Genomic DNA, 22,943 nt, shown 5'->3' on the forward strand with positions numbered 1-22,943 from the left:
AAACACTTCTCAGTAATAGTGTGCTGTGACTCTCTTGTATTTTTATGTCTGATTTTTGTATGTAAGTAGTTTTTAAGTCTAAGGCTTCAATTTCAATGTCAACTTTCTGGCTTAAGGGTGTGAAAACATACCCTGAGTGCAGCAAGTTAGTGCTATAAAGCATCAGTGTAAATCAGGCAACAGCACTGGGATCAGTACTTCCACCACAGTTAGCTACTCCCCTTGTGGAGCTAGTTTATCTTCAAGTGCTTCTGCCATGGCCACACTGCCATATTAAAGTGTAGCTGGAGCTTTTCGGTGTTGTTTTATAGGATATGAGACGAAGAAATGGAAAAATGTTTTCCTGTGAACATTTTTTCCCCGTATCTTATGTTTTAATGTTTTTGTTTCTTATTACTTGATGGAATTCCCTTTACAATATCTTTAGGTTGTGTGATTGGTTAACAAACAGAAAACTCTAATCTGGCCATTATTCCTAACAACCAGAACAACTGGCATTTCCCAAAACATCTTTTAATGGATCACCATTTCATCACCACAGAATGCATCTACAGTAACAGTTGTTTCTTATCAACCATGCTTATATTTCTATAGACTCTTTTTGGTAGTTTGAGAGGCTCTCTGCTGTTTTCTCGTAGACTTGGAGGAACTGGCCAGAATATAGTCTAATAATCATAAGAAATTCCTGAATATAAGTAATTCACAGGTTAGAGACTAACACTCTGTCTTTGAATTATAGAGCCAGTCTTTGTTAACACCTTAAAGATTTTGAAAAAGTAGTTAAAATGTAAATGAATTTAATATACTGAAAGCATTAATACAAGTAATCAATCTGATCATTGCAAACCATGGTTTTAGCTGAAAAACTAGAGCAGCTTATTACAGAATCTAGAACAGAGTAAATCTCTTTGAACATTATTACATTAAATGTAATGAGCCTCTATTTCATCTAGACTGAATAGAGTTTTAGCTTCAAAAGCTCTTAGCATCTCAATTGTAGTATTTTCCCCATAGGATATTAGTTTAATGTTTTTTTTTTTTTTCCTGCATACTATAATTCCCATCTTCTATATTAGACTGAAGCAGTTGTATTTATCTTTTAAAGAAGAGCTTGATAAACATAACTAGTGCCTACTCATAGAAAGACTACAAGTGTATAGCCTACATCTATAGGCAGATATAGATACAAAAGGAGAGGGTGGGGCAAAATAGGAGTGAACAACACTAAAGCTGTCTAAGAGCAATGCTTTGGTGAATCCCAGGTCTCTCCTACATTGTTGCTATAAGGTTCTGAATAAAACCAATAAAAAGACCAGTTTTGTTCATTTTACTTCTGCACTGTTTGATAAAGCTGTGAACAGTAGTAAAGACACTGAAAGTGTGTGTGTGTGGAGTCAGGAAGAACATGTTGCTTTGGTTTAGATCAGTGGTCCCCTACCTTCTGGGGCTGCCGGGCACCCAGGGGCGGAGGGGCACAAGAATGGCTCAGGCCGGCCCTGGTCACTAGGTGGGTGCACATAAATGGGCGGGCACCATGGCAAAAACCACTGGTTTAGATGAAGGCTCCTGCTAGAGAAGTCTCTCACTAATCACTTATGGATTTTTCAAGCCCCATTTTAAAGGTTGTGTGCTTGTAATGTAACAGAACATACACCCAGTTTTCAGGAGCATTGAGTTTGTTTGGTGACAAAGAATGTAAACGCTTCTCGGTGGTGTTCCAGGTGAATATTTTGCCATCTTTTCCAAATGGCTAGCAATGTTCTTTTGTTTTATTTCAGTAATTTTTGAAAGCTGGTTATTGTTGAAGTAGTTGGGCGATTTTATTTCCAAGTAATCTTTGCTGACACCATGGGTAGGTCCTCTTATAGCCTAATGGGTATAGCTTAGAAATTTAGTAGCTGTCTTAGAGGAAAACATTGTAAGACTGTTGTAGTTCAAGTCAAGTTGAGCTTATTAGAAACTTTTATAATGATATTGTGCCAGGTTGAAGTAAATGAACATCCCTATAAATAATTCACAAGCCACTTATTTGACCTTAGATCAAAAGGAGTAGAAACAAATGTGTGCTTATGAAGTTCAATCAGTAAAGATACCCAAAGGAAAAAAATGCTCTGGTTTTATCACTCTTCTTAAGCACTTGATTGTTCAGTAAACAGTGTTCCTAATGGGCTAGAGAAAAACATACTGAATGCCCCCAGAGGCCCTTTGAAACATAGGATAGATGTAGAGTTCTATTCTGCCATTGTTTCTGTATAACTCTACAGACTTCACTGAGTTTTATAAACTGTAAATGTAGGCAGAATTTGATCCTGCATTTATTAGGCTGACAGGAAACAGTAAAAGGAGCCTGACAGCAGACAGGCCTTTGTTAAAAGGGTGCATCCATCAGTCTTTCTAGATGAAGGCACTAATTCAGATGGAACAATATTTATTTATGAAGAAGGCTTCCTTCAATAGCAAAGGTGTGAAACTTTTGTTTCCGGCACAATTTGTGCTTTTGGATCTTTACAATGGAGAGACACTATAACTATTCTCCTTTGTCCACTTGGATATAGTAATCAAGTGCTACATATTATGAAACTGGAAGAATACATTTTTGGCTGGTAATATCTTAATCATAATATGATCGTGTTTGCTGAGCAAATATATAACCATAATTTCCCAATAGCCTATAATATAACTTTATGCAAAATTCAGTGAAATCAGACATGTTGTATTGCTATACAATGCAGGGTTTAGGAGGAGGAGTATGGGTGCAGGAGAAGATTCTGGCCTGGGGGAGGGATAGAGGAGGGGCTTCAGAGCCTGGCAGGGAGTTGTGACCTGGGAGAAGGGGGGGAAAGGGGTGCAGAGGATTTGGGTGGTAGCTTGGGGCAGGTAGTTGAGAGAAGGGGAGATGCCAGAGGCAGGCTCTGGTTGGAATGTGCTTACCTAGGTGGCTTCCAGCCAACAGCCTTGAAGGAACCTGAGGCAGGCGTCCTGCAACAGTCCTAGGCTTCTGGCTGCTACATGTGGCTCTGCTTTGGCAGTGGGGGAGAGAGCCACGCTTTACTTGCTGCCCCTGCTCCTAGTAAAATTTCTCAGTTACTATTGGCCAGAAACTGGCCCGTGGGGTCTGAGAGATTTTGCTGGGTAGGGTGGGGCAGCACACAATGTCTCTCTCCTGGCTCCCTAGCATCTAGAGCACAGAGCACCCTGCATTTAAAGCGACTGTAGCTGCTCTGTGCCTAAGTGTTATGGCAAGGCAGCCGCGGGCTGGATCCGGCTGGTTAGCTGCTTCTTACCCACTCCTGTTGTAGATGTTTAAGAAATGAAGCCACATGTTTTTCAATTAGGCAGAATGTTTATGCTGCTGCATGGTGAGCAATGCGTTTAAAAAACAGGTGGAGAGTTTATGTACCGTACAGTTATATCTATGATGCCTTAGATTGTAATAAGGACTATGATAATTGCTTTCAGTGCTATTTCATCCATTTTAGTTGTGCCTATGCCTTTCTTTCTGAAAGTGACAAGGCTTGAGGGATAGTTCTGAACTCTGAACTGACTCTTACTCCTCTGATGTTTTGTGTCCATGCTCCTGTGCTGATGATGGGATCCTTTCAGCCTTCTCTTACACACACCCCTGCATTTTGGAGAAATATTAAATTTTCTGACACATCCATCCCCACACTACAAGTTTCCAGTTACACACACCCCCTAATCTAAAAGTGCTATATTTGCTCCATAGGACCAGCAGACTCAGAAGGAGAAGTGGTGGCCATGGCTTGGAGTTCCCCTGACCTTCTTGGGGAGACACCCTGGGCTCTCCTGCAGAAGGATCGAGGGGGGTAGCTCCAGCTGTCCATTCTGCTGGTGGGCCCCGGCTCCTGTAGCCCGGCTGCCTCTTGACCTGGCTCCCGGGGAACTGCCACTGCTTGCCCCAGGCCAGGCGCTCCAGACTCTGCTGGTATCCTGTGGGGGGAGGGAGCAGGAAGAGAGCCCCGAGGCTCTGCGCTAGATCCAGCTTGTGGGGAAGTGCACATGCTGCCACTTCCTTTCTCCCTCCCCTGGCTGTGAATAGCAGCATGTTGATATGATCCTGCACCCTTCCCTGCTCCTGACCCCTCCCCCCAGGCCAGATACTTTGCCCCTAGCTCACCCCTGCCACCTTCCCACGGCTAGCCACCCTACCCACAGCCAGCTCCTGCACCCTGTCCTGCTCCTGTCCCCTACCCCCTGGCCAGACACTCTGCTCTCAGCTGGCTCCTAACCCTTCCCCCCAACCAGACACTTTGCCCAATCAGGGCCCAGACCCCAGCTGGTCACAGCATCCTGTCCCCAGCCCCAATACTGGGGCAGGCCCCATAGTCCAGCTTCCACCTGGCCACAGGAAAGGTTGGTGACAGTCCCCCATCCAGCTGCGGCACGGGTAGAAGGGGAGGACATGATCTGGCTGCGGTGGACAGAGGGGATTGGCCAAGGTAGCAAGCAGGGGCCGCAGCCCCTTAGTAATCTATAAAATACTGTTTTTAGAAGTTGTGGAATTGAATTTCCATATACAAAATGTTATGTTCTCTGTTTGTAACACAAACCTGGTATATTTCAGAGTCTCTTGTATTTTCCTCTTTTAGGGTATGTCTACACTTGCACCCTCTTTCGAGAGAGAGATGCAAATGCAGACAAGCAAAATTACAAATGAAGCATGGATTTGAATTTCCCACGCTTAATTTGCATAATCTCAGACCGCCGCTATTTCGAAATACCCTATTTCGAAATAACCACATCTACACAGCGTTTGTTATTTCGGGAGTAAACCCTTCTTCTGAAATAACCCTTATTCCTCATACGAGGTTTACCCCCAACCCAAAAAAGGTTCCCTACCTCTGCCATAAATAAAGAAAACATTGAAAGCTTTTGTGTTGGACATAATCTTTTACTTTATTTAAAATGAAGTTTGATAAACTAACATGAGAAAGTTAAAACACTTAACCTATTTAGTAATTTAAATTAAATCATTCTCCCTAGCTGCAGCTGGTTCAGAAAATATGGTCACCATACCCAGCCTGCCCCTGCTCCCTATCCCATCTCCCCCTGGCACACAGATCTGTGAATTAGTTAAATCTTGGTATGGCACTTCTGAAAGGTTGCTGACCTCTGCTATAGACAGTTTACTAGTGCAGTGGTGTTGCAGTGTACCATTATCATAAGTTATTTTTAGAGAATTGCAAGTTAGAAATTGAGATGGCTTTTTCTAGCAATATGTTAACTAGATTGTTTGCCTATTAAAATTAATTCTAAATACTAAGGCCGGGAGTCTGCTGTCTTTTCACATAGGACCATCATACTGAATCAAAACCTGCAGTTGGCTCCGAAATGAAGTAATTGTTTTTTGGCAAATGGAGAAAACAAAGCATTAATGCTGTTATCTTCTTTTTCAATAGCTTCTTCCCTGAGTGGGAACAAAGATTCCATTTACAGCCTTGCAATGAATCAAATGGGAACAGTAATTGTATCGGGGTCCACTGAGAAGGTAAGCAGAACCTGGCAGAACTCTTTGGGTATAGCTACACTAGCCACCCTAGTTCGAACTAGGGTGGCTAATGTAGTCATTCGAACTTGCAAATGAAGCCCGGGATTTAAATATCCCGGGCTTCATTTGCATGTTCCCAGGTGCCGCCATTTTTAAATGCCCGGTAGCTCAAACTCCCTGCCCGCGGGCTAGGTAGTTCGAAGTAACACTCTTAATTCAAACTACCGTTACTCCTCATTGCAGGATATCCCGGGCTTCATTTGCAAGTTCGAATGACTACATTAGCCACCCTGGTTTGAACTAGGGTGGCTAGTGTAGCCATACCCTTAGGGTGTGTCTAGACTACCTAGTTTTGTCGACAAAAGTGGACTTTTGTCGACAAAACTATACCAGCGTCTACACTACCGCTGAGTTCTGTCGACATAACGTCGACAGAACTCAGCAGTTTTGTCGACGCTGGTATACCTCATTTTACGAGGCATAACACCTTCTGTCGACAGAAGGTGTTATTGCCTGTAACATTGCGTCCAGACTACGGAGTTCTGTCGACAAAGCAGCTTGCTTTGTCGACAGAACTCAATGTGTCTGGACGCTCTTTGTCGACGGAAGTTTTGTCGACAGTATCTGTCGACAAAACTTCCGTTGACAAAATGCGGTAGTCTAGACGTACCCTTAGAGTCTTAATAAAATGATTGCTGTTTTTTTTGTTTTGTTTTGTTTTTTGTTTTTTAAGGCACTGAACTCTAATCTAATTCTGCATGTACCCTGTAATAAATGTCCTCTTGCTTAACTTGTGTCAGAATATGAAGTAAATTGGTCTTGTTGTAAAAACATAAAAATCTCTTCTGTAAATATTCCTGATAATAGAGAAGATGTTAGGTGTTGGTGAGTATCTGTTTAAAAAATAACACTTGGAAAAATCACTTATTTGAAGAAATGGGAGTTACTTTAATGATTTGTTACTGCATATATAGGCAATTCATGTGTGAAAAGAAGGAAAAATTATATGCAATTCTCTACTTTTACAGGTTTTAAGGGTTTGGGATCCAAGGACTTGTGCAAAGCTGATGAAACTTAAAGGGCACACGGATAATGTAAAAGCTTTGTTGTTGAACAGAGATGGGACACAGGTATAGGTTTTCATTTGAAGCACAGATATTTTCACTAAGGTTTTTCTTTAAAGCTCTATCAAAATATTACTACACATTTTCAGTACAAGTTTTTTTCCATATTTCTATGTAGAATATAGATATATTTTAGTTAAAAAAACCCCTACATTGATAAGAAGGTGATGTAATATAAATATTTTAAACTAAATAATCTGTGAATAACATTTTGGTTTACTGTATGATGCATAATTGTGACTAGTAGTTAAGAGAATTGACAAATATATTGTTAAAAAATGACTTTGTGAGTTCACATCTGAATACATTATCTTTTGTTTTACTTATAAAGTAATACTAGGCTAATTTGTGTTTGATGGTGAACCAGTTGGTGGGAATAAAACCATTAATAGTATTTTTTTGTCTCAGTGTCTCTTGTTGATGCAGTATACAGTATATGCATTAGGTAAAGAAAAATGTAATGCAATTCTCAGTTTAACATTGTCTTAATGGAAAAATACAGCTTTTGAGAGCTTCCATGTAAGAACTGTTTTTTGTTGTTTTTGTTTTGTTTTTTAAATAATCACTTTTTTCCAGATGCTTACTGCTATAGTTTAAATACAATGTTTGTTCTCAGTGTCTTTCAGGAAGTTCTGATGGAACTATTCGTCTATGGTCCCTTGGCCAGCAAAGATGTATAGCCACTTATCGAGTCCACGATGAAGGTGTTTGGGCTCTGCAGGTCAATGACGCCTTCACTCATGTTTATTCAGGAGGAAGAGACAGGAAGATTTATTGTACAGATTTACGAAATCCTGATATCCGTGTGCTCATCTGTGAAGAAAAGGCACCAGTTCTTAAGGTAATTGATTGATAAGATTCCTACAGGTTTGATCTCACATAAGACCTTTTGATATCTCCTAAAATGTAAGACAGTAAGGGCGCATGTACATAGCAATGTTATTTCGTAATAACATCCATTATTCCAAAATAGCTTTGCAAGCATCTACACAGCAATTTTGTTATTTAGAAATAATATCAAAGTAATGGGTGGCTTATTCCGTCATGGGTAAACCTCATTCCATAAGGAATAATGCCTCTTCCAAAACAGTTATTTCAGAATAGCAGTAGTGTGTGGATGCTCCCCTGCTATTTCGAAATAGCTCCTCCTTTAGGGCCATTCGAAGTAATTACTCCCCAGTGCTTCCTGGGGCTTTAAATCGAGGTAGCACATGCATATTAGTGGAGGCTGCCTTGGACTAATTTCGAGGCTTCTCTGTAGTGTAGACATGGTACTTTGAAATGAGAGATTTTGGAGTATTACTTCCGGAATAGCTTATTCCAAAATAAATGTACAGTGTAGACATAGCCTAAAATACAATAACTTGATGTTTAAGGTTATAAAATAACAAAGCTGGAAACCCTTTGGGCTGTTATAATTGTTCTTCGGACCAGGAAAAAAATTCTTGTTACTGCTCCTGAAGAGAGAATTTTGATCCCTGGTAAAACTTTGAATCTAATAAAGATTTGAAAATTTTTCTTCCCTGAAAAGGATTTTTCAGATCCTTGCATTATAGAGCAAGTTACTGAGAATTATTTCCGTTAAGGATTATGGAAAGAGGGTTAGAGTCAATGTCTAAGTACTCATATATTTGGAAACAAGCTTGACTGTCCTCCTTGGCCTGTGTGTATTTCAACAGCCTTTAGTTATAGGGGTGGTTACTAACTATTTCTGAAATACTTTATTTGGATGCACAGACACACATTAAAAGAAAAATGTATAGTAAAACAGTTATGATTAATCTGTGGCATGTTGTGTAACAGAATAGCTACGAACATAACTGTATGTAAAAATATGTTTAAGATACCCAATGAAAGAGCAGACCAATGGCAGTCCTTCAGTTCTCTCTTACTGCCTGTGGCAGCAAAACAGAACTTGGATAGTGTCCAAACCACTATAGATTTTCGAATTTCAGATTCAACCCTTTACCCATAATCTTACTTGCAAGACTAGCTTTTTGGTGGACAACACCTTGATCAGAAGAGTGAGCGATCTTCACTTGCTCCTTTTTATAAAAGACAAAGTGATAGTGAGATTTCTTGTGAAATCCATTCCAAAGATGGTTTCTGAGTTCTATTTAAATCAATTAATTATGTAATAAAAGAAACTGTGCACTTTGCATGTATCCATCTACCTGAATAGAACTTCTGAAGTCAGTTATTGTTAAGATTAAAATAATGTAGGTACTGAAGGGTAGGACGGAAATTATAAAAACTTAGTAGTGTTTCTAAGGGTGTGTCTATACTACCTAGTTTTGTCGACAAAAGTGGACTTTTGTCGACAAAACTATACCAGCGTCTACACTACCGCTGAGTTCTGTCGACATAACGTCGACAGAACTCAGCAGTTTTGTCGACGCTGGTATACCTCATTTTACGAGGCATAACACCTTCTGTCGACAGAACTCTGTTGACAGAAGGTGTTATTGCCTGTAACGTTGCGTCCAGACTACGGAGTTCTGTTGACAAAGCAGCTTGCTTTGTCGACAGAACTCAGTGTGTCTGGACGCTCTTTGTCGACGGAAGTTTTGTCAACAGTATCTGTCGACAAAACTTCCGTTGACAAAACACGGTAGTCTAGACGTACCCTAAGTGTGAAGAAAAAATTGTATACTGTATTTGAGAAATACTATGTGATCATGTAACTACTCTGTACTATGATACACATTCACGGGGAATAGCAGTGTAAAGGTTGTATAGCGCTTTAGAGTATCTAATTTTGCAACACTTACATCCTCTTAATTTAGGAAATTACATTAAAAAATCTAATTTCTCTTTTTTTAAAATAGGAAAAAAGATGGAGGGAGATATTGTAGCCAGAAACTACTTGGCTATGGATCACGGGAACAGCTAGAACCCCAAGGGGTGTATATTCCAGCACAGATAAAATGCAGGAGCAGTCTGGTCTTCCTTAGCTGCATGCTTTTATTGCATTAGCAAAAGAACCATATTTAATATCTAATGTGCACACCTAAAGTTTGGTTTTGAAGAGGTCAAATCCTGGAAAATTTCAACTGGAAAATGAAATTTTAAAAATTACTAGGGAGCTGTGCCCCCTGCTCGCTAGGCTTGCCAACCGCCCTCTCTCTGATGACTTTCGTGGCCAGAGAGTGTGAGAGCTATGCTCACCAACCCCCCCCCCCCCCCCGGGGGTAAGAGTTTGGCCTGCGGGAGGATGCAGGAGTCGGCTGGGAGTGTGGGGTCTCGGTGGATGGGGTATGTGAGGGGGCTGTAGGTGCAAGGTCTTGGCAGGCTGGTGAGTGAGGGGGCTGGGTAAGGATGTTAAGAGGTGGGTAATGGGGTATCATAAAATCGTAGAGCAGGAAGAGACCTTAGAATGCCATCAAGTCCAGCCCCCTGACCAAGGCAGCACCAATCCCAATTAAACCAACCCAGCCAGGGCTTTGTCAAGCCGAGACTTAAACACCTCTATGGATGGAGACAATTTGTATCGACTACATGATTAGTCAATAAGGGAAGGTGTTCAGAAGGAGCAACCCCCACTGTGGCTGTACAGTTTAAACATAGTAAGAGCTAGGCATGCAGGCAGTCCAGCTTCCACTACATTTAAACTGCAGAGCCACAACAGAGGTAGCTCCTGGACCAGCATGAGTCAGGACTAAGCCGAGTTTGCTCAGTCCCAGCTCACGCCAAGTCCAGGAGCCCCTGTCTGCTGGAACCCCCGTAGACGGGCTGCCGCAGAGCAGCATCAGTTCACAACCGACAGGAGCTGCTTGTAGAGCAGCCTCTGTCTGCAGCCAGCCCCAGCCACTGTGAACAGAGGCAGCTCCGGCAGTAGCCCCTGTCCACTGAGGGGTCCCAGCCAGAAGTTGGGACCCCCTGAGATCATGGCAGCTGCTGGAGCAGCCTCCCTAGCCAGCTCCCCCCGCCCCCAACCACCACCAGTGCCTCCGATAAACATAACATCACTGGAGGGGGAGAAACAGCACCATGGAGATGATGCTGGGAGAAAACCACTTTTAAGCCAGCTCCCCGTCCCCCCCAGCACCAGTTCCTGCTTCCTCTCACCCATTCTGCCTCTGATATAGAGGCGGGTAGGAGGGGTAAATGTGAATAGTCTACTCGACTACCAGATAAGCCTAGGCTAATTGGCTACTCTTTTACATCCCCGGGGCTGCGGGTGTGGGATCTCGGCAGGGCAGTGAGTAAACAGGCTGGGGCAGCGCTGGGAGCCTCGTCCCCCAGCTTCAGCCAAAACCCCACATTCCCACTCCTCTCACTCACCACTCTGCAGAGACCCTGCACCTCCAACCTCCTCACTTTCCAGCTCAGCTGCCCCACCTCTCCCCGTAGCAGGGAGCCTGTGCTGGGGCTACAGCCCTCACCCCCCATGAGGTTGAAGCACCAGCGCCGGCTTCCTGTGGAGGGAAGCCCTAAGGCTCCCCACAGGCTGCCACTCCTTTCTCCCTGCCCCAGCTGGGGAAACAGCAGTGGGGAAGCCTCTCTGAAGTGGGTCCCTGTGCTGCTGTTTCCCAGCCAAGGGACGGGGAAGGGAAACTGCAGAACGTGGGGGGCCTCAGGACTTTTTCCCCTCCACCTCCCTCAGGAAGCTGGTGCTGGTACTTCAGCCTCATGGGGGGGCAAGGTGGTAGAACTACAGTGTGTGAGGGGGCTGGGTTGCACAGTCTCTTCTGTGCGGTGAGTGAGGGGACTGGGGATGCGCGGTCTCGGCAGGACAGTGATTGAGCAGACTGAAGGTGCGGGGTCTCGGCTTGGGGAATGTGAGTGAGAGGGTTGGGGTGGCGCGAGAGGTAGGATTGTGGGAGAAGAAGCTGGTCAGTGGGGAAGGTGGCTGGGGCCAGGCAGCAGGCCCAGCCAGTGGTGATGGTAGCATGGCGTAAGGAGGGTCTGCAGGCTGCGAGGGAAGAGGCTAGTCAGTGCGGAAGGCAGGTGGGGGCAGTAGCTGGTGGTGGCGGCCTAAAATGACCCTTCCATGGAGGAGCAATGTAAAGGCCAGAGGAGCTACCTGGAGCTGGGGGTGGGACAATGCCGGTGTTGTTTGATGTCACTCTGTTGTCCCGAGGGAAAATTTATTTTATATATATATTTTAAAAATTATGATCACACATAGGGCCAGAATAGAAATGTGCTATGAAGCTTTAAAAGGGTGGGATCTCTATTGCTATAGTAAGTTAGAAAGTGAATCTAATTTTCTGCAAGTCTACTTATTTAGTAGTACTGAGCTTTTGTAATTATCTTTTTTAAATGATCATCATGTCAAATGTTAAAATCTTAGGTAATGTGCATACATACAAATGTACTATACTTGTGAAACATTTTAAACCACAACTGATTAGCTAAAAGCTACTTAAATATATTCAACATTTATTTAAACTACACAATTTTTAGTCTCATTTAAAATGTTTTTAAAGATTTAAAATAGTTTTTATTGTTTAATGGAATTTAAAATCTCCAATAAACTTAGCAATTATAATTCGCTATTTACTATATTGAAACTTGTATTTCTTCGGTAAGCTTGAGGATAGAACTGTTTCTAGGCACATCTGGCAATGACTGGAGCACAAAATCTTCTTGAAAAGAAAATGTTAAACTTAAGGAATCTAAAAGTATTTTTTGGTTTAATTATTCAGATGGAACTTGATAGATCAGCTGATCCTCCGCCAGCCCTTTGGGTTGCAACAACTAAATCCTCTGTGAATAAGTGGGTGAGTTATTTTCTTTTGTCCAATAAATGGTTAAAAATAAAGTTCAATATTACTTTAGGGCTGTCAAACAATTTTTAAAAATTGTAATTAATCGCAAGTTTAAAAAAGGTGCAATTAATCACATTTTTAAGCTCATTATTAAACAATAATAAAATTTTATTAAATATTTTGGAATTTTTGCATATTTTCAAATATATTGATTGCTATAACAGACTAGAAAGTGTACATTGCTCACTTTATATTCATTACAAATATTTGCACTATAAAAAAGATAAATAAAATAGTTTTTTTCAATTCACCTCATACAAGTACTGTATTGCAGTCTTTTTATCATGAAAGTGCAACTTACAAATATAGAATTTATTTTTACATAAGTGCACTCAAATTAAACAGTATAAAACTTTAGAGCCTACAATTTGAAGCATGAAAGGGCTTAGGAATGTTCAGCATATAACATACAAATAACTTTGTGTCAGTTACAACAGTGCTATTCAAACACCAGTTCTTACTTTTAAGTAAGATTATAAATAGGAAGCAGGGAGCATTATCTCCTGTAAATGTAAACACATTTGTTTGTATTGGCCATTGGTGAACAAGAAGTAGGACTGAGTGGACTTATATCAAGGGGAGAGACAGGCTTTTGAGCTAACACACAAGATTCTCTTTCATGGACAGAAGCTGGTCCAGTAAAAGATGCTATCTCACTTACCATAGCTAACTATATTCATAGGTTTTAACAATCTCTGCAAATGCTGACTGTCATGCTTTTGTCTCTTCTTTTAGACTTTGAAGGGAATTCATAATTTTAGAGCTTCTGGGGACTATGACAATGACTGTACCAATCCTATAACACCTCTTTGTACACAGCCTGACCAAGTTATCAAAGGTAAATGGGCTTTCAGACCATCTCAAAAATAATTAATATTGCTAGCTGCTGAAAATAGCTGGTGAAGAGAGTAGAGTAAAACAGACTAAAACAACATACTTGGTGGTGCTTGGTGACTTCAGTGCCATGGTGGGTATAGGAGAAAATCGAAAAAACTACATCACACAATATGGCTTGGGTATGAGAAATGAAAGAGGCCAAAGGCTGGTTAACTATGCAGAATCCTCGCGTCTATAAGTCAGGAACACCTTCAAGAAGAGGGTCAGAAGTTGATGGAATTGGCAAGCAGTGAATGACGTAATAAGAAATGAGTTTATGTCCTGGTGGACAAGAGGTGACTGGTTACAGATGTAACAGTAATTTTGGAATCGGTCATCTGTACAATCAGATCATCAACTGGTTAGAGCAAGCGACAAAAGAAACATCAAACCGGAAGACGGGATAAAGGCAAGAGTTAGGCACGGTGTGCGGGTACAACAATTCCACTGAGATCTGTTAAGTAAGCTGTTGACTCTTGAGTTGTGGGAAATGGACAAAATCGAAGATATTGATTCCGATTACTACCGTTTTTAGTGTAGTTTGACAAATGTAAAATTGCTGCCAATGTGAAGAAGCCACAGGAGTCCAGAAACCATCTTTACCCAGCAATCACTTGATCTTCTTGCCAGGCAGAGAGACATGGCAGCCAAGGGCAATACTGGCTTGGAGTATAAGCTCATTTGTAAAATGTTGAGGAGGAAGATGATAGAAGATTATGAGCAGTATCACAAAACAGTAAAAGGCAGTTGAAGAGAAAATGAGTTTGTGAAGAGCATGGTGTGAAATCCAGCTAAGCCAAACTCTTCCAAGCTCGTTTGTTAATGAGAACGGTAGAACAACAACAAACAGATGTGAAATGGAACAAGTTAGGTGGTGCTTTTATAGCAAACTATTTTCATCAGAGACAGCAGTGGAGCCAATGTACCTGTGCTTTGTCATTCCTGAACCTGATGTGCACTCTGAAGAAGTGGCAGCGGCCTTTCAGAAGATGAAGTTGGGAAGAGTGGCAGGTTTAGACCAACTACACAGAAAATAACTTCATATGGGAGGTGATACACTTTTAAAAGACCTAGTGAGAGATTCTCAAGATACATTAAAGAGGGAAGAATTCTGAAAGATTCAAAGAGATTGCGAACTGTTCTTCTGCCAAGAAAAGGTGATCGAGAAGACATTCACAACTATTGACCCATCTGCCTGCTTTCTCATCTTTATAAGGTCTTCTGTGAGAATGATCTATGCCTATATTGAGGGTGTCCTTAAGGAAGACATGAGAGGGGAACAGTCAGGTTTTCCTAGGGGATTCTCCACAGTGGACCATATTTTTGTGGTCACGCAGATGGCCAAAAGGTGTAGAGAGTACAAAATCCCACCATGCTTGTTGTTCATTAACTTTAAAAAAGCCTTTGACTCTGTGGAGACACCCTGTGAATGTTAAAATCATACAAGATTCCATAATGGATGCAACTATGGAAATCACACTTTTTGATGATCCCTTGATCATCGAATTAAGCGAGGCCTAAAGCAGGAGAATGTTTGTTCACCGAAGTTGTTTGCCAGTATCCTGGAAGATGGAAGTGAAAGATGGATTTCTGATTGAAGAACCTCGCCATCAGATGATTCTTTTCACAGATGACCTCACCCTAATTTAATTGAAACCCAAAACATTGCAAACCTCCTCAATGACATCGGTAAGAACGTGAAGGAAATTGGCCTGACCATCCACACTGGAAAAACAATGTGGATGAAAAAGGCGTATTGTTCAGAGTACGTCATGCAGCTGGATGGACAGAGAGTCGAGCTGGTGGATGAGTATGTATGTCTTGGACAAGTATTGCAGATGGACAGTGAGTTGAGCTCAGAGTTGAGCAGAAGGAGGAGGTCAGGATGGATTGCCTTTGGGAGTCTGCACAGTGCTTTTGTTGATCCCAAACTTTCCACCACTGTGAAAGCCCGTCTCTTAAATACCAGTATCCTTTTGTTAATGCTGTGTGGCAGTGAAACCTGGAACATGATGCTTACAGAAGAATTAAAGCTGCAAACCACCCAAAGAACAATGGAAAGACACATGAAAGTAGGCTACAGCATGTTACTATTGACAGTTTGTGCGCAAGAAGCGGTGTCAATGATATCATCCAAGTTATGTAGGACTGGAAAAGGAGATGTGCTGGTCATGTAACGAGACTGAGACACAACAGATAGCGCGTATACTCTATTGGTATCCGTGAGATCTAAAAAGAACAAGTGGAAGGCCTCCAGCACATTGAGTGGATCCTTTTTGGAGAATTCATTGGAAGGACATGGACGAGACCGCATAAAACAGGACGTTGTAAAAAAGTTGCGATCTGCATCGGTGGCGAGACTATTCGCGTCAGTGAAATCACTGATCTTCCAAGTATATAGCCTGTATTGGCCTATTTTTAATGCAACTGTACTCACATATGCTAAGTATCCTATAACTCCTTGAAGAAGATATGGAAGCTGTCAAGAACAGGGACAAAAGACAGCTTTATATTAACAAAAGGAATGGATTTCCTCTCTCAGGCCTGTACTGAAGCGCCTGTACTGAAGGAAGTAGACAAGATATGTGATTGTGGTATCCTAATACAAACCTAAGAGGTGCTTCATGCCCTTTTGTACCTGAAATGAATGCATTCAGAACAAAGGGTACATTGTGATACCAGTAAATCAATATAGAAAGCGGTTTGGTTAAATCTGGTTTCAGATGATGTGTACAGTACCTTTTTCACTTGTCGACTAGTATGTCTTGTACAAGCATTGCAAAGGACATAAAAATATCGCTTTAGGAATGTAACTTTGGGAGCACGTCTTCTGTGTAAGGTGAATGTAACATTGCTGCATGAGACAGTATCATATAGAACCTTTTTTCTGTACTATATTATTGCTGTATAGCAATAAACTTGTCTGAAATTGGTTATTTTATTTTTTGAGTATATTTCTTTAATAAAATATGGTCAAACAATTGACTGTACAATATATCAACATAATTGTTTGTACACAGTAGATACCACACATTTATTATGTGCTGAAATAGCTTCATGCCAATGTGGTGAAACTACTTTTGTAGTAGTATAATGTTGTGGGGTTTTTTTGTTTTTGTTTTTTTTAATGAAATGACATTGCTGACTTTTTCTTCTTTAACTTCTAGGGGGTGCTAGTATTATTCAGTGCCACATTCTTAATGACAAGAGACATATATTAACCAAAGATACAAATAATAATGTGGCATATTGGGATGTATTAAAGGTAAGTATAAAATTTTGATTAGACCTTTATTAATGGTTTTCTTCTCTTCTGTTTCCTCTTATATTTGTCTGCATGTGAGGTGGTGATTGGAGAAAATAGGTCGTCATGTGCCATAAAACATAGTGCAAGTTTGTAAGACTTTCATTGATAATGGATGATATTTGTCTCTTCTGTTGCATTAATGTTCATTCTTACATCTGTGTGCTTAAAATAGTGTTTTTAAAATAAAACACTGTGAACACAGTAAGAATGCATGGAGGAAAGGGCAGAGGAATATCAGTCAAAACGTCAGCAGTAAGCGGCACAAACCAGGAAATGCCAGTTCATGTTGCATATTTGTGCATATGCCTTCCAAAAATCCTGATTACTGTGGTATTTGCATGGCTTCCTGGTAATGCTTTCAGAAATGCCTAAATTCCATTTACAAAAGTGACCACCATTTCATCTCTTAAATTTCTCCAAAAGTCAGTGGATATGGGCTTCTAAGGCGCGTAAGTGCTTTTGAGAAATTGTCCCTTTTTCTTGATACATAGAATGCTTCAGATAAGGTTCTATAACACAGTGTGTGGTACCCTACAGTGCCTTAGACTCCATTATAGACTGAAGAAACAGGGCTGGAGATTTAAGAGTGTATTTGTAATAACAGTCTGCTTGAAGACTTCCAGAGAAAGGTGAGTAACTTTCTCCCTTTGGATACTGTCAGTACAAATTTGGGAAATTGTCTAACAGTAAGAAACTGATGAAGAGGAAATTTAATCAGGCTACTAGAGAAAACTGCTCTCCTGAGGTAGTCCCAGTCTAGAGATAAATGCTGTGCAAAGGGTGAACTAAGCACCAGGTAGCATCTTTATGTATTTCATAACTGGGGAATTTCAAAGGCATGCCCTAGGGTTAGCTAAATGCACCTTGCCTTCAGGGACTGAGATGCTCACAACAAGTTTCTATATATGATTCAGTTCACTTTAGAACTGGGGATCTGTACTGACTATATTTAAAGGAAAGAGAGACGAGTTACTCACCTTTGATGTCAACTTCTGTCTCTTCCTGAAGCCTATATTGGATTCTGAGAGTGTAAGGACCTGAGAGTAAATGAAGGCTTTGGTGGGAGTGGGAGGAAGTCATGTTTATACCAGAGTTTTCCATGACTTAAGAGAGTATCTGAGAGCTATAACACTGCTCAGATGTTACTAGGGGTTCCAGGCTTAGCTGGAGGAGGGGAGGAAAGTGTCTTTTCTGACAACAGGGTAAGAACAGGCAATTCTTTCAGATTAAAAAGTTAAAAATATAAAGCACATTTCAAAATCCATTTTGGTAATAATTTGTCAATAGATCACTAACATACCACTATCAAAGTAGTATTTTATATAACTAGTAGATGCTTGTAATGAATAATGCTGATATTCATTCTGTTGCTTTTTTTATCAGTCTGTTTATTTTTTAAATGAACTATAGTTCAAGGCAAAGCAATGTACAGCACTGGGAAAGAAGTTTATGTTGTTCTGAAGTAGTGCTTCCATTCTTCCTTGTTTTAGTGTTTGGAAGATAGTGGCATCAAGCTACCCAGAAAACTAACAAGCTTACTTAACATATAATTCACTGTACAGCCTTCTGAGAATGAGAATCTTCAAGTTTGAGTATTGCATTATATAGAGGATATACACATGAGGGAATACAGTACATTTTTAAATGCATTTTTCTGATGCACAAATTAAAGGTTTTAACAGTGGATATGACTGTATGACCAGTATTAAGAAACTTCTGAATTTTTAATATTCTTTAATTTTATTTTTTAATATTCAGGCATGTAAAGTTGAAGACCTTGGGAAAGTAGATTTTGAAGAAGAAATTAAAAAGAGATTTAAAATGGTGTATGTGCCAAACTGGTTCTCAGTAGACTTAAAAACTGGGGTAAGACCCAACTTAAATTCTTTTCTATTTTGAGTATTTGTCCATTTCATATGACTGTTCATGAAAGCATTCACAAAGCAAACCTTATGTGAGCCATATATAGCTTTAACTCTAAGATTTAGTTTGGTGTGTGTGGGTGTGTGTGTGTGGCATAAACTATATTTTGATTATCTGGTAAATTATATATCTTTCAATCAACATGTGAATAAATGCTTCTTTGAATCTTGAAGAGTAGTTGATAACAGAATTCTTTGTAATGAGATGTCTGTTTAATCTTATACACTGCAATTACTAATGTAATAAAATTTGACAAATGGAGTGTTTTGTAGACAGCCTATATGTAATCAAACACTGCCATATTTTGCAGTTGCAACTTAGTGTGTCTTCTGTATACATACAAGAAACCTGCAGGCTGCTTAATACAATATTCATATTGTATTCCTACCACTGGTCTTCTTTTGACAGATGTTGACAATTACTTTAGATGAGAGTGACTGCTTTGCAGCTTGGGTCTCAGCAAAAGATGCTGGGTTTAGCAGTCCAGATGGATCTGATCCAAAATGTGAGTTTTTTTAATTGAAATTAGCATTTAATTCAAACAATACAAAACCACATTATACATATTCGTGTATTTCTGACAGATGGTAATTTTATGCTTGCTTGGACTTCCCCACTTCTCTTCAGACTAAATCCTGCAAACGACCCTCCAACAAAAATGCACTAAGATGCTTTATGACGACAATCTTGGGTTCAGTTTATCTATTTCATTTTGACATAGCCCTTCAAAAAGGAAAATGAAAAATGCTAGACTGGAATTATTACATGAAAGTTCTAAACTATAATACTGTATGTAGTAAACAATTCAAACTGGAATTATAGAAAAAGTTAATTCTGCTATAAGACTAAAGATTTAAGGCCCAAATCCACAAAACAACGTAGGCATTACAAAACAGATCACGGGAGTACCTAACTTCTAGGTGTTTTGCAAACCATGGAATCCATAAACCTGAGTTAGGTGCCAGGTCCCTGCTTCATTCATGGGGAGAGTTAGGCACCTAAGAGAGGGATCCACAAAAGCCATAGTGGTAGGTGGGGAACTGCCTAAGCTAGCTAGCAGCAGATGCCAAGAAGGGTGCATTCTAAGCCTTGTCCCTCGAAGGGAATTAGGTGCCTTTCTCTGCATGGGATATACAGTTAGGAATCCTTTATTGGAGTCAGGCATGTTTCTTGCAAAAGAGATTGAAGCACACACCTAAGTCCATGCAGAAGCCTGCGGGGGACAGAAGAGTCTGAATGGGGAGTTAACAGGAAGTGGCAGCCTCCCTTACAACCTTTGGCCCAGTGGTTGACAGCATCACCCAAGAAATGGTGGGCCCTGCAAAAAGGGAATTTTAACAGGATTCTCACATCTCTCAGGTGAATGCCTCAGGCCCAGAGGTTCCCAAATATTTTACTAAGATGATCCACCAACAGCAGTTTTTCTTTTTTTTGTGACCCATTATTTATGTATATGCACCCTCCTCCCTGTTACCACAACTCTAATCCTGGCCCAGCATAGAAAGGAAGCCTAAGTGGGTGGCGGTGAAGTTGTAAGGCAAACCCTCCCACCCTGTGCAGTCTAATGCTGAAGATCTCAGCACCATTCAGGTTCGGCCTATCTGCCTATCATGAGGGAGGGTTGGCCAGGCCAAACCTGGTGCTGCAGCTTCATATGCCTGGTCGCAACGAACAGAGTTGGGAACCGCACTGAGGCCCAATATGAGGTGAGTGCGAGGCAGGCTCGCTCATCAATATCATTCACTCACCACCTCACCCCACCTGAGTCTTTCCATCCATTCCAGGTAAAGTGTATGACTAGGTCAGGATTCAGTGATGTGTTTATCTGGCTTTGGATGCAACAACCATCTAAAACTTTCTCACAGTGCAAAGGTGGGTTGGGACCAACTATTTGGAAAGCACTGCCCTGGTTAGGGAGTTTTCCATTGCTGCTCTTCCTTATTTCCTCTGGCAGTTACGTATGGAATTAGGTGTGCTCAAAGCATCCCAAGAAATTGGGTCCAGCTGGTGAGATGGGCAAAAGGAATGCCTACTTTCACATGGTTCACATATCCTTCATGGTGCAGGTGTGAGAGACATTCAAGCTCTGCACCTACCCAGAAGCAGAAACTTAAGTCCCAAGGACTTCATTAGAAATTTAGGTACCAAAAGACTTTAGGCACCTTCAGAGTTAGTTGCCAGGGTTTTGAGCTGATATTAAAAATGTAGAGTGTCTTTTTTTTCTCTAAACTGGCTGTGTGTGTCAGAGATTCATAACTATATTCTATGCTTTTAATTATTTCTTATAGTGAATCTTGGAGGGCTTCTACTACAAGCTCTTCTAGAGTATTGGCCTAGAACACACATCAATCCAATGGATGAAGAGGAAAATGAGATAAATCATGGTTAGTGTCCACCTGTATAGTATAAGAATCTTTCAGTCCTATGGTCTCTAGCAGTCATAGCTAGTTTGTTTTATGTGAGGTGTTTACAGATGTCTCTGTATGTACAATAGCTTTTAGTATAACTTTGCTGCTTTGGAATTATTTAAGTAGCACTCCTCCACTGCCAGAAGTGCTATTAAAAAGCTTTTGGAACTCCACAATAAAGAAACAATAATTGAAAAGGTGATTCTGAATATGGATTGAGGGTGAATTTGCCAACTAATAGCATTTCTGTAATGAAAAAAAAATCTGGAATCCTGGTAAAATTGAAGTTCAACTTTAAAGGATACAATACATTCCTCAATTTCTAGGAGGAGCAGGGAAATGGGAGTATTTCAGTTATGCTTTTCTGGGTAAGTACCAGGGTGTACTGCCTAACTTGCTTTTAGACATTACTGGGTGGTATAAACTAATAAATAGCAGTCCTATTTCTTGGGCTGTGTTACACTGAATGAGTGTTTGGGGGGGAAAGAATTGCGTTCAAGCCAACGATGTTACCTTCTGGAGTAAAGGTGAGGCTAAATGGCAAACTGGATAGGTAGGTGGATTTGACAGAAAATAAGAGAAACTGTATAGCTCAGAGACTTAGGAGCTTGGTTTAAATTCAGATGTCTTACAGATGTATACATTACAAAACTATTAGTTTTGGTAATTTCTTGGCTCTTTTATCAGATTGGCCTTCATCTGAAATCCTTGTCATGTGTTGTAATAAATTTAGTGTGGAAATTGGAAAAAGTTTTCCAACCATCAGAGGAGTAAAATTCTGGAACAGCCTTCCAATGGAGTAGTTGGGGTAATCTAGTTTTAAGATGCAGTTTGATAAAATTTATGAATGGGATTATAGGATGGAATTGCTTCTGATAGCAAGTGACTGAACTCGGGGACCTCGAAGGTCCCTTCCAGTCATATGTTCCTGTGGATTATGTGGGTTTAGCTGCTTTTTCACTCACTCTGGTCTCAAAATAGGGTGGAGGCTTTTGCATTGTTACTACTTGTGCTGTGTATTAGAAGGCTTAAGGGCTTGTCTTCACTACCAAACTAAATTGGTGGTATTACAGCTGTTGATGCAGCCATGTTGATTTAGCACTTCTGGTGAAGATGAACCATATCAACGGTAGCATGCCCATTCCATCAAAGTAGTTCAATCCATGTCAACAAGAGGTGGAACCTTGGTTGTCATCAGAGTATCTCCCGCCGTAGCACCTTGTAGACACTCAGTTAAGTTGGTATTAGCTATGTCATTCGGGGGTGGGCCTTTCCCTTTTTTTCTTCTTTTTATTGTCTATACTAATGGCTAAGTCAAGCTCTTAATCTTGGATGGAGAGAATAAAAAATAGTAATTAACAAACTTTCCAAATCATTAGTCAGAGGGTCTCTGTATGTACAATCAAATCATTTACCGTGTTAGTCTGAATCTGCAAAAGCGGCGAGGAGTCCTGTGGCACCTTATAGAATAACCGAAGTGTTGGAGCATAAGCTTTCGTGGGCAAAGACCCACTTTGTCAGATGCTTGCATCTGAGTAAGACCAAATTATTTTATTTTTAAGAAATCTCTAAAACCTTAAAAGTTCTTGTAATTTCCATAATGATTTTATTTTGTTTCTGATAAACTCTGGGTGTGGGACTATACACTAGTCTTATCCTTGTCCTTCTCTAGGCTTCTCTTGGCTATGAATTCTGATCCTTCATTTACTTTATGCTCAGCTGATATATGAACTAAACAGTCTTTTTGGAACCTCCTATTCCCCACAGGAACCCATGTTGTTCAATTTTCAAGGTGCGTTGTTGATGTAAATGGCACAGTGGTCCCCAACGCGGTGTGCGCCCGCCGACAACCTGGGCCGGCCCCATCCCCTGCGCGCGGCGCACTGGAGGCGCCGGCCCCAGGCACGCGGCACACACTGGCACCTGGTGCGCGGTGCTTGGGCGGCCCCAGCCCCCGGGCACGCGGCGCCGGTGCCGGCCCCAGGCTCGGGCGGCGGCGCCGGCCCACGGCACAAGGCACTC

At 41.0% G+C, this 22,943-nt stretch overlaps 1 protein-coding gene across 1 annotated transcript in view; it reads left to right on the forward strand.

Moving 5' to 3' along the window:
- The window catches only part of WDR48 (WD repeat domain 48), a 51,581-nt gene that overhangs the window by 15,760 nt on the left and 12,878 nt on the right, over positions 1-22,943 (forward strand). The window contains exons 6-14 of the mRNA XM_006120557.4: positions 5,421-5,509; positions 6,538-6,639; positions 7,250-7,474; positions 12,285-12,359; positions 13,143-13,245; positions 16,451-16,548; positions 18,349-18,456; positions 18,922-19,018; positions 20,802-20,897. Coding sequence (XP_006120619.1) covers positions 5,421-5,509; positions 6,538-6,639; positions 7,250-7,474; positions 12,285-12,359; positions 13,143-13,245; positions 16,451-16,548; positions 18,349-18,456; positions 18,922-19,018; positions 20,802-20,897 — 993 coding nt within the window. The remainder of the gene's footprint in view (positions 1-5,420; positions 5,510-6,537; positions 6,640-7,249; positions 7,475-12,284; positions 12,360-13,142; positions 13,246-16,450; positions 16,549-18,348; positions 18,457-18,921; positions 19,019-20,801; positions 20,898-22,943) is intronic.

This window comes from Pelodiscus sinensis, chromosome 2, assembly GCF_049634645.1.
Source record: "Pelodiscus sinensis isolate JC-2024 chromosome 2, ASM4963464v1, whole genome shotgun sequence".
NCBI classification, from domain to species: domain Eukaryota; kingdom Metazoa; phylum Chordata; order Testudines; family Trionychidae; genus Pelodiscus; species Pelodiscus sinensis.